The 12,707-nt window shown below is 37.5% G+C and overlaps 1 protein-coding gene across 1 annotated transcript in view; it reads right to left on the bottom strand.

Annotated features, from left to right (window-relative positions):
• Positions 1–386: 386 nt before the first annotated feature.
• Positions 387–12,707, bottom strand: part of LOC131675548 (uncharacterized) — a 388,279-nt gene continuing 375,958 nt past the window's right edge. Inside the window, exon 7 of the mRNA XM_058954564.1 lies at positions 387–702. Within this exon, the coding sequence (XP_058810547.1) occupies positions 672–702 (31 nt within the window). The 3' untranslated portion in view covers positions 387–671. The remainder of the gene's footprint in view (positions 703–12,707) is intronic.

The following is a 12,707-nucleotide window of genomic DNA, read 5'->3' as shown; positions in this document are numbered from 1 at the left end:
TATGGTTAGTTTTTTATTCATTTTTTCAAATATAGCAATATACTTCATCTTTTTTCGTGTCACTTTTAATTCAAAAATGCATCGCAGCCTATCTAAAAACATTATCAAGTAAATTGTAGGTAGTCTAATATAATTAATAAGAGATTGCTTACTATTTTATAGATTAGAGGGAACTCCTTAGATAACTTATTGATAGTATATTTTGCTTAAGAATTTTTTGGGATTCTTGAATAATATACTAATTTCATTGAAACACTATATCTAGTTTTATTTAATTTATATTTACAGTGATTTGTATAAAATATGGATTGGAAAATCTTATCTTTTTGGATAACAAAAAATTGATATTTAAAATAAAAAATAAAATTATGTATTCATATCTTCAGTAGTATAATTTTCAATACTGTTCAAAAATTTTTCTTGGATCCTTCAAATTCCACATATGCCTACAGTTTTCTCTGTTAACTTAAATACTTAGAATATACTAAAAATGTGAATGTCTATTTATAACTGGTGAAGAAGTGGACGAATTATCAATTTTCTTCATTAAAATGTTTTGGTAGTTTTCTAGATTAACTTTAATGGTAATCTGTTTTTTTCGTACGAAGGTAGTAAAAAATAGTAATGTTACCATAATAAGCCAGTAGCCAGTAAAAAAGACTTAATATTTTTCATTCATCAACTGGACTAATCGTTGTGGAGCTGAAAAGTTAATAAAGTAATATTTATATTACGTTTATAATATTTATGGTTGATAAGTAAAGCATATATGATTTTTTAATATTACGATTAATAGTTCAAAGCTTGGGCAAGGCATTTTTTCAAAATCTAAATGTTTCAATTATCTACAATTTTTAACGGAAAATATAAATCCAACAATTTATTTCGTGATTTAGACAATTAATATATGTGTGAGAATAAATATTTGTTTATGTACTGGTAATTTCAGATTTTGCATGTTTCTTGGGATGCTTGTGTACCTGAAAACTGAGATGTTGTTGTAACATTATATGTTTGTTTTTAACACAAGCTCAAAAAACAAATCAAGTTTGATGTCAATAAAAAATTTTCATGTATTTTTTTCTGCTGAATCTGAATCTAGCATCTGTTTAGCTTCAACACATCAGATCAAAAAGTATTTGAGAATGAATTTCAAGAAAAGATTAGTCGCCTAGGAATAAGCTAATGAAATATCAATTCTACATGTATTATAGCTCCTTGAATTCGAATCTGCAATCCGTTTAATCTTACATAGTCATATTAAATATCAAAGTTAAATTTGTTTATTGTGCAAAAGATGAATTTTCAACCATAGATTCTGAAAGAACAGAAAATTTTACGTTTAGATATAATTTTTATTTCTTTTTTTATCACAATCTCGGAGGCTGTTTCAAGGTCATTATATCTTTTTTTTATAGGCTTTTCATATCGGAATTATAAAAATACAAAAATATAGCTTTATAAGACTTGAATAAAATAATAATGCATTTGGAAAAGTGCTTCATCCAATTCAGAAGTCAGATCAACCTCATGATGTCAAGTTTAAGGGTATTTAAATATCATAATATGAAATGTATGAGTAAGAGTAATTTAGTTTTGTGATTGAAAATTGATTTAACCGAGATGTTAAGGTTCCGTATACTTTGAGAGCAAAGATATTAAATCTGACAGTAATAATGTCAGTTATCCAACAGAAGTTCAACATCATAGTTATGTCACGAGGAAACTACGGTACCTATCTTGGTGTCGTCGTTCCTTTTTTTTATATCTTAATGAAAACGTTCTCCTTATTTTTTACTATAATCTCTAAGATTTTATAGAAAATAATCTAAGTGTGAACGAAAAAAGTCTAATTCTAAATTCAGAGAAGGAGAAGAGGTTATAAAAATGAATATGTAAAAATTATATAAAACATGAAAACTTTGTAAAGTTTTATTATTGACATAAAATTATCTTGAGATCACTACAGATTAACCAGTTATATTTATCTCACGCCAAATCATAGGTTTTACAATTTTTCATAGTGTATTGTTCTGGTATCGTACAATCATTTCATATCAATTACGACAGTTGATACTGCTTAAAATTAATGATTTTGCAATCAAAACATTGTGATGTTGATATCACCGATTATTTATTATTTTATTTGTACTCTCGTGGTTTGTCGCGTTAATGAGTAGGAATTCGTTTTAACTTTGAAAATATTTATGAATATTGAGTTTGTAATAAAATTATAAATGAAATAACTATGATTATTTGAATTGGGCTTAAGGAAAGATAGACTTTACTCTAGTTTCTTATTGCGAAGTGTCCCATAATCAGAGCTTAAGTCTTTCTTGTAAAAGGATGTAATTCAACCCAAGTTTCTCATAGCGCGAAATGTTCTATGAGTCGAGCGTAAATTACAATAGGAAAGGAAGGAATTGCTTGGTTAATCACTTGAGAGAAAGAACTTAGGTATAAGCCAAATTAATTCAATCTCGATAGCTCACTTTGCAAGGCTAGAAGAGAATGCTAGCCTGTGCAAAAATCAGCGTATTTATACACACATTTTCCCGCCTATTTTTGTAGGACACCCCTCTTCGAGCTTACGCAAGTGTGCAAAATCATTTTCCTTTGTTTACAAGAGAATAGACAGCGATAACGAAATTCTAAAACATGTAAAATTTACAGAAGTAGATATGGATTATTTTAGTATAATTAACACTTACCGCAAAAAGTATAGTCAAAAGTTATTAACCAATCATATTAGTTAATGTAATAATGCAATATTTACAATAAAATAATGATAAAATTTAACATATAGCAATAGTTTATTGCTTGTAGAAGTAATTCCAAAAAAGAACTACTTTAATTAGTTAATAACATTTGAATTATAATCAATTTTCGTATTTGCAACCGATTTTAAAAAAATATTATAATGCAAATAATAAATCAGTTGATTAAAATTAATAAATTATAAAAATGTCTTTGTTATGTACAAAATTAATGCTTTCGATTCGTATATTATTATTTTTCTAAATACATTATTCATTTTTTATTTATTGATAACAGTAATAACTATGCAGTTATCAATGAAACGAATTCTTATTCATGTTTCTTAGATAGTCATCTTGAATTTAGAGTACCCACTTTATTATAATAATTAACATTTACAATGTAATTGTTATGTCTAGCCGAGGAGATGTTATGGCTAGACGTAATAATGTTTAAAATCAGTCAGTCAGTAGCAGTCAGTCAGAATAGTCACGCGAATCCTAACCTCAAAGTTTTACCCGCACGTGAAAAAAAAATTGAGTTTCGTTATTACCGTGCTGAATTAAATCAGTTGTTGTGCTGCATTTTGTGTTGTTTAGTACTGTTTTCGATTAAGTGTATATTTTTGTGCTCTTGATTGTTGTTCCACTTAATTTGTTACTCTCGTGACGTTAGTGAGTTGACCAGTAGACTTGTTTTGTTTGTGACTTTGTGACTAAGCCCCTCAATGACTCGCATTGCGAATCATGGGACGATGTTGTGAAATATTTCGATTCGAAATTGAACAGCATCGTCTTATTGATTTCTGGAAGGTGTGATGAGCTGCAGCGCGTGACGGATGGTCTTGTCGCGCGCTCTGATGCCATGGATGCCAGGATGGGCGTCATCCAGCATGAGCTTTCGGTGGTCACTGGCTCCATTGCCTCACAATTTCAGGCGGTCAACCATTCTATCTCGAAGCAGGCCACTCGAGTTGACGACCATGAGGTTAGGCTGGCAAAGGTGGAAAGTTGTGTCGGCGAGTCCTCCACAAAGATTGATACGGTTACTCTTGCGGAGATGAACGAGCAGCGGAGAAGGGAATGTAATTGTATTATATACAATTTCCCTGAACATGTCTCGTCGGCCGAGGACACAGCGGCAGTGGCGGCGCTACTTGTGGGGGTGTGTATCGATGCTTCATTGCTCACCACTTTCCGCCTTGGAAAGAGGGCTGAGGACAGGACTCGTCCATTGAAACTCATTCTTCGGTCTGCTGTTGAGGCGCGGTGGTTCTTGCGTCACTCACCGGATTTGCTTAAATCGATGCCGAACGCGAAGTGTGGCCCGGACCGATCCACTTTTCAGCGACAGTTGTTGCGTGAGACCGTTGCCGACATCAATTCTAGAATGCAGGCCGGTGAGAAGGATCTCAAAATTAAATTTTTCAATGGCGTACCCTCCATCACCTCAACAAAAAACACATAAGTGCAGCCGAGATACCCAATCTTCTTTCTATTTACTACCAGAACGTTGGTAGCATTAAATCATCCATCACTGCTTTTATTAATAATGTATTAACATGTGCGCAAAAGTTTAATATAATTGCCCTCACTGAATCCTGGTTGGATGACACGGTGGATGATGCTATGCTGAGGATTCCTGGCTACTCGCTCGTGAGATTGGATCGCTGTAAGGTTCGCAGTGGCAGATCAAGGGGAGGTGGTATCCTCGTTTGGATTGAGAGCACATGCTCCTTTGTAACAGTACATACCCTCAATTATGATTTGGAGCATGTGACTCTGAAGCTTGACTATGGAGCACCGCTACTTCTCTCCGTTGCTTATCTGCCGCCAGTTACGTCTCTCTCACCGGTGATATTCGAGTCATCTTTGGATTCCTTTTGCTGTTCTCTGGAGGATTCAGCTGCCGGATATCCTGAGTGTGCCGTTCTCATTGTGGGTGACTTCAACCTTCCCCGCTGCACGTGGTCGGCTTATGATGGTGTGCTTTCATCCGATGCACTAGCAAGTAGGACTATTCGTGATTCGGCATCTAGATTGGAGAGTTGTACGAACTCTCTTAAGTGCGCTCAGTTGATTCGTTCAACAAATTGCTCTGGAAACACGCTTGATCTGGCATTTTGTAGTATTCCGGCGTCTCTCTGCACAGCTTTGGATCCTCTGGCACCATCGGACAGACATCACGAACCTGTCATTATTAATTTGAACTGTGTTGCAGTGGCTTCACCGAGCTCTCTACCATTTAATACTTCTGCTTCCTTCAACTTTAAAAAGGCAAATTATAGCAGTATTAATGCTGCTCTGGCGTCGACAAATTGGAATGATCTCCTTGGTGGTCATGAGTGGGACGTTGACATGGCGCTTGATTGTTTTTACAGGAAATTATTCGAAATTATTAGCTGCAACGTTCCACTTACTGGCTCTTTCACTGCTAGATTCCCGAGTTGGATGACAGACGAATTGAGAGCTGCGATTTCTCAGAAGAAGATGTCCCACCGGATATTTAAGGCTTCGGGAGATGGTCAGGCATTGCATGACTTCAGGAGCTTCCGGATAATTTGCAAGCGTCTGACGTTGCGCGACTACAGTCGATTTATTAGTGATGTTGAGGGGTCATTGGAGTCTGATCCTGGAGAGTTCTGGAGGTTTGCTAACCCTAGGGATTGTTGCTCTGGCTATCCTGATAGTATGTATTATAATAGTATCGATGCCCATGATGGCCCGGATATTGTCAACTTGTTTGCGGAGCGATTTTCTTCGGTTTTTTCTTCAACTTCACTAATTAATGGTTTCGAGGGGCTAACACTTGATTCTAATACGCTGTCGGACATTTCTCTTGATATTGAAGAGGTAACTCAGGGCCTTGCTGGACTGAAACCGTCATCTGCGGCCGGACCCGATGGAATCCCGTCAACTTTTTTTGTAAATTGTACCAATTGTTTAGCTCGACCGATTATGTATATTATAAATTTATCTTTCCGATCTGGTACCTTTCCTACTGCTTGGAAACAAGCTTTTATCATTCCGGTGTATAAGAGGCGTGGTGACAGGAGAAATGTTTGTAATTATTGTCCAATTGCCAAGCTCAGAGTGCTTTCTAAGCTGTGTGATCATCTGGTGTCCATACGACTTTCTCGTTTCCTTCTTCGTGTCATTAATGTCTCCCAGCATGGTTTTGTTTCCCGTCGTTCAACGGTTACTAATCTTACGGAGTTCGTTGAATTTCTTACGGACGCATTCGATGACGATCGGCAGGTTGATACGATTTACACTGATCTCACCAGTGCGTTTGATTGTGTTAATCATCAACTTCTGGCTGCTAAGTTGTCGTTCTATGGTATTCATGGCCCTCTTCTATCGTGGTGCTCTTCATACCTATCACATAGAACCTACTCCGTTAAGCTCCTGAAATTCATCTCCTCATCTTATCTGGCTACCTCTGGGGTACCGCAGGGCTCGCACCTTGGTCCACTATTTTTCTTTACCTTTGTAAATGATGCATTTTCCATTATTCGTTCTTCCTGCATCTCTTTCTATGCTGACGACGCTAAAATTTTTAAAGTTATTACATCTAGGAATGATGCCGATGAGTTACAGCTGGATCTGCTGAGGTTTTCTGATTGGTGCTCAGTTAATGTGCTCTTGTTAAATACTGATAAATGTGCAGTCCTTTCATTTTCTCGATGCAAAGCGTCTTATATATTCGACTATTTTTGTATGGATCTTGCAATTTGTAGGGTGACGGAGTTTAAAGATCTGGGAGTATTGTTCGATCGTAGTTTATCGTTCACCGCTCACATTAATCGGTCCTGCTGTACGGCATCCAGGTCACTTTTTCTACTGTTTAGGCAATGTCGTGCCTTTAAGCGACCAGCCTCCCTCATTGCACTTTATAATGGTAATATTTGCTCTCGTCTCACGTATGCATCAGTTATTTGGGCTCCACGTTTTGACCAGCAATCTAAGTTACTAGAGACTGTTCAGCATCGTTTTCTGCGTTTTTTAACTAATAAATTTGGCCCACGTATGGATCCCTTCTCTCATGACTACTCTGCCATTGCAAACTCATTTCATATTAGTACCGTCACTTCCTTCATCAATTACCAGTCTGCATTTTTCATTTATAAATTATGTCATAATTTCATAGATTCGATTTCACTCTCTAACCGTATCCTCTATATTGTCCCAGCACGCACTCTTCGTACCCGTAATCATACCTTTTTCATCCGTTCACGTAGGTGGAATCTTAACCATTTATCAATTATTGATCGATCTTGCCTCATTATTAATAATTTGTCAACTCCGCTGGATGTTCACTCAGTTTGCTTGGGCGCTTTTAAACGGCTTGTTCGTGCGAATACTGCGATGTTTCGTTAGTGTCTTATTTTTCTTTTCTTCTGTCACGTGACACCTCACCTATTTCTTCCCTTTTACCCACCTATCTTGGCTGCTTCTCCCTTTCTACATGTTAATTTTTGTTATTATTTTTTTTATTATTCTTTTTTATTATTCTTTTATTATTTTTTTTATATTAGTTATTAGTTATTATTCTTTTTTATATTTTGTTATTTCTCTTTTTTTTTTCCTTTATTGCGTTACTTTTTTATTTTTTATTTTACTATTTTTCTATTGTATTGTTTTGTCGACTTTTGGATATTGTTTATAGCTATTCCGTTTATTTTTTTTCTTCTCACTATTGTCGTTTTATTAATTATTTATACTTCTTTTTGTTTATATTATATATTTTATTATTATATTTATATGTATCTTGATATGGGTTTATGCCCGTTTAATAAATTAAAAAAAAAAAAAAAAAAAAAATACTGTCGCCTTGGTAAAAGTTGGATCTTAGTCAGGAGTTAAGCGGAGGTTGGTTAAAGGGATAGCGCCTTTATTATATTGTGGCGGGGAATTTCGGGGGTATTAACCGCGCTACGAGTTTCTTCCGCCACAAGGCCTGTTTGACTCACTACCCCCGATTATTTAGAGTGCCAGACCGCCGGCTAATTAGGGCAATCGTCGGGGATAGGGACAAAATGGGGTTTCCGTCGCGGGTATCCCGGCTTGCCTTCACGGCGACTGCGCAAGGTAGGCAAGCGGGTGAGTACTCGCGATTTCCTCAGTTCAGGCCTCGGTGTCCAACTACTCGATTCCAATTTTTCTTCCTCAATTATGGTAAGCTGGCAGCTCAGATGATGGCTCCTTAATTCAGGTCGTACGTCCGTTCGAATTCGCGCGTATGTTACCTATCGTGGGACCCGAAAATATAGCGAATCAGCGTTACCCGATTACAACCTCCCGCGGCTGAAAATCACCAGCATGCAATTAAGGCAGGGTAACGGAAGTAAATTGTAGGTAAACAATTAATCACTTTATTGACGTATTTATTAATTTATAAGCAATAAGTCGGAGTGATTAGGGTCAGTACAACTCTGAATAATTATGAAATAGCAAGGGTACAAGTTAATCGAAATATTAATAATTTTCCAGTCGGTCTTCGATTAATAAAGATGGTAGAGTGGTTAGCGTGCGTTTTGTAATTTGTCGTAAAAGGTAAAAGGGCAAACGAAACGTCTGATTTCATGTTTGAGGCCCTTAATAAAAATGTAAATAGCTAATTTTTCTCTCTGATTTTCGTCTTCTGTAACTTCACATAAGAACATTTGCGTGGCCTTTCCCATGACAATGTATTTTTGTAAATATGCATTTATTCTGTATCCGAATTCCATTGCGTTTTCTTCCTGCATTTGTATTGATATACTTAGTCTCTTTTTTTTATTATTAAGTCTTCGAGTAATTTTCTTTTGGCTCTGTGATCCATGCTTTCAGACATATAGTTATTGTTGACTTTTATGTTTTGTTGATTAACGGTGGAATTTCTGGTTCCGATAATACTGGATAGATCAGTCTCTGTGTGTAGCTTGGTTTCTGGGTCAGTTGATCGTCACGTTCAATTTTGAAGATAGCAGTTCGCTCTTCGGGCTGTATTGCCGGCGGGGCTTCCTTGTTTAGCTTGTCTGAGTTTGTTTCTCTTTCAGGTTTCCTAGCTAGGTAAAGTAGCTAGTTAGTCAAAGAATTCTAGAATGCCCCAAGTAGGTGTATGCTAAAGCAATAGAGAGAATGAAGGGCATAACCATGTATAATGGTATCAAGGACAAATTTAATTACTCTAAAGATCATAAGGATGGCCAAAACAGCGGCGCTCGCTGATCCGAACGTAATGAATCGACTCCATAGTGATTCCCACGTGGAATTCGCAATACGATTCAGAGTATCTTCGTCAAGTAGTTTAGATACGGATATTCTCGGAGCTAGATTGGATTTTCCAGCGAAACTGAGCGTAATTTGATTAAGGACCGCGTTCCGTTCTGTAGGGAACATAATAAACGTGCGATGGTTTTCGATGTCGTTATATGTGTAAATTCCGCTTGTTGCCGTGTTTATAAGGCTATTATATTCACAACTTTGCTTGGCTTGAGGTTTGATTACGTGCGTCTGGGACAATGTATCCTGCTAACTCTATCGGGTGTACGGTTGTTTGATTTATCATTAAGTTTTGTACTAGATTATCTCCGATCGTCATTATGCGATAAGAGTGCATTTTAATACATTCTTCTCGTGTCACTTCCATAATGTATTCTATTTCGGAAAAAGGGGGGGACCATTCATGAGAGAGTGCGCCGCATGTCTTGGCTGATCGTTTGATATCTATTTTACAATAACGAACTTTTACAGTTGTAAAATCATTAAGTTGGAGGAGGGATATTTCAGTTACAGTAGAATTGATTATCGGATTAGGAATGTCGCATTCAGCAATGTCTACAAGAGAGAAGGTAGTAAAGTTAGTAAAACGTTGAAAACAATCGTAGGCTATGAAAGGAGTGACTATTTTGAAGTATTGTTGGAAAAAGATGCTGAGAATTACTGCTTTCATCGGAAACATAATTTTTCAATTACTACTTGTTTCGATGTATGATTTCTTTAAACGATTGGCGTAGACTTTTTGAGTTTATTTTTCGTGTATTTTTATTTTAATATTTTCTTTTTCTCCCACTTCTAGCATCATGTAGGGACCGGCAAAATGACTGCCTGTGAGTTTATGTAGCTTTGGGCCACTTTTTAGAAAAACCTATTGTGATTGACTTTGAATTTGCTAGGATTTGTTTTTTTATCATATTGCATTTTGGTTTATTCTTTAGATGTTATTAATTTTTCTCTAGCTATTTCATGTATATTATGTAATTGTTTGACCAAGTTTTCCACGTAGCCTTCGTAGGTAGGTAGTAAATCTTGCTCTAGTAGGGGCTCTGCGCTTGGTAGGCGTGGATTACGAGTGAACAGCAGTTCCCATGGCGAAAACTGGTTGCTGCTGTGCCAGCTTGTATTATAATTAAATATAGCAAGTTCGACATACGCGTCCCAATTTTTGGTCTTGGAAGTGAACATTTTTAGATATTCAATTAATGATAAATGAATTCGTTCCACATTATTAGCCTGCGCGTGATAAGCCGTTGTAGTAATATGCTTAATTTTAAAGCGAGCTGCAATACGTTTCATTAGTTTTGAAGTGAAGTTAGTGCCTCTGTCACTTACTATGACGTTAGGTGCTCCAAAGGTACATATTAGTTTTTTAATAAAGTTATCAGCTACAGTAGTAGCTGTTTGGTCTGGCATAGGTGCCGCTATGGCTTATTTAGTCAACGTGCTCATGCAGGTAAGTAAGTAAGCGTTTGCCGTTTCAGTAGGTTCAAGTGGACCTACTACGTCTATGCTGACTTTAAAAAAGAGTATCGGTTATGCCCAATATTTGTTTGACATAATGTCTATTTAATTTTCTCAACTGGCATGGTAAGCATTTTTGAATGAACTCTTGCACATCTTCCTTCAAATGTACCCAGTAGTATTTATTCTTGATACGTTTGTAAGTTCTATTGCAACCGTTATGACCGCCTATCGCTGAACAGTGGGCCTCTTCGATTATTTGTTAACGATGCTCGATGGGGGCGAAGACAATACGAGGGTAGTTCGATAAGTACTTAGCCTCACCGCCCGATGGCGCCACTCTCACAAAAGAAATATTCCATCACGTAGTACAATCTTCTCGAAGGCCACTATCAAGATTTCAGCCGGATCGGAGATGTAGTTTAATTTTGAGAGCGTGTGAAAGCAAGTGTGTCCGTTGATTTTTGAAAAATGGAAATAGAGCAGTATCGGTCGGTGATTCGATTCTTATTTTTGGAAGGGAAATCGCGCAGCGAAATCAAAAAGCGCTTGGATGCTGTGTACGGTGACTCTTCTCCTTCGATGGCGACCGTCAAAAATTGGTTTAACGAGTTTCAACGTGGTCGCACGTCGATTGTTGAAGAGCCACGTCCAGGTGCTCCGAAAACGGCTACCACGGAGGATAACGTGACAAAAATTCACGATCTCGTATTGGCAGATCGACGATTGAAGGTGCGCGAGATAGCTAAGATCGTAGGCATCACAAAAAACCGCGTGGGTCATGTCTTGCATGACATTTTGGGCATGAGAAAGCTGTCGGCGCGATGGGTGCTACGTTTGCTCACTCCGGACAACAAGCGCAACTGTGAGACAGCTTCAGAGCAATGTCTGACGCTGTTTAAGCGCAATCCGAAGGAGTTTCTGCGTCGTTTCGTGACAGTCGACGAAACATGGATCCACTGGTATACACCAGAGACCAAGGAACAGTCGAAACAGTGGACTTTACCCGGCGAAAGTGCTCCGAAGAAGGCGAAGACTGCCCCATCGGCCGGAAAGGTGATGGCCACAGTTTTTTGGGATTCACAAGGTGTGATCTACGAGGTGTGTTCAAAAAGTAACGAGAATTTTTTAATTTCGCTGGTTTGGAGAGTCCGCTTGTATAAAATTTTTTTTTATTATGTTGGTACACATGCGCCTGAAGTACGATAAAATTTTCAGCAATATTCATTGCTTACTTTTTAAGTGGCAGCCGCTAACGTTAGACGTGTTTTTCGAGCTCGGCGATTTTTGTTTGTGAAAATAAATGGATCAAAGAATTTGTATTAAATTTTGCGTAAAAAATGAAATAAAGTGTAGTAAAGTTTGTCAAATGTTAACAAAGGCATATAGTGAGTCTGCTATGAGTAAAGCAAGGATTTATGAGTGGTATAAGCGTTTCCAAGATGGCCACGAAAACGTTGAAAATGACGAACGACCCGGACGCTCAAGCACATCAACAACCGATGAAAACGTGAAAAAAGTGAAAGAAATGGTTATGAACGATCGCCGAATCACAATCAGAGAAGTCGCTGATGATGTTGGCATATCAGTTGGCTCATGCCATCAAATTTTTTCAAATGTTTTGGGTATGAAACGTGTGGCAGCAAAATTCGGTCCAAAATTGTTGAATTTCGAACAAAAACAGCGGCGAATGGAAGTTGCTCAGGAGTCGCTAAATGAAGTCAATAACGATGCAGAACTACTAAAACGTGTTATAACAGGTGACGAAACATGGGTTTACGGATATGATGTCGAAACTAAGGCTCAATCGTCCCAGTGGAGGCATTCTGGATCGCCAAGACCAAAAAAGGCTCGACAAGTGCGGTCGAATGTGAAGGTTATGCTCACTGTGTTCTTCGATTTTAATGGCATAGTGCATTATGAATTCTTGCCACAAGGTCAAACAATCAATAAGCAGTACTACCTACAAGTTCAACGTCGTTTGCGTGAAGCAATCCGAAAAAAACGCCCGGATTTGTGGCAAAACAATTCATGGCTTTTGCACCACGATAATGCGCCTGCTCACACTTCATTGCTTGTTCGTGAATTTTTGGCCAAAAACGAAACTGTAACGATGCCTCAGCCTCCATATTCGCCAGATATGGCTCCATGTGACTTTTTTCTATTTCCAAAAATAAAGAGAACATTAAAAGGCCGTCGTTTTACAAGCATAGATGACATTAAAAG

Source organism: Phymastichus coffea, unplaced genomic scaffold, assembly GCF_024137745.1.
Source record: "Phymastichus coffea isolate CEN01 unplaced genomic scaffold, Cenicafe_Pcof_1.1 PCOF00025, whole genome shotgun sequence".
NCBI lineage: Eukaryota > Metazoa > Arthropoda > Insecta > Hymenoptera > Eulophidae > Phymastichus > Phymastichus coffea.
The sequence above is the reverse complement of the archived record's forward strand: the minus strand, read 5'-3'. Positions and strand labels throughout refer to the sequence as shown.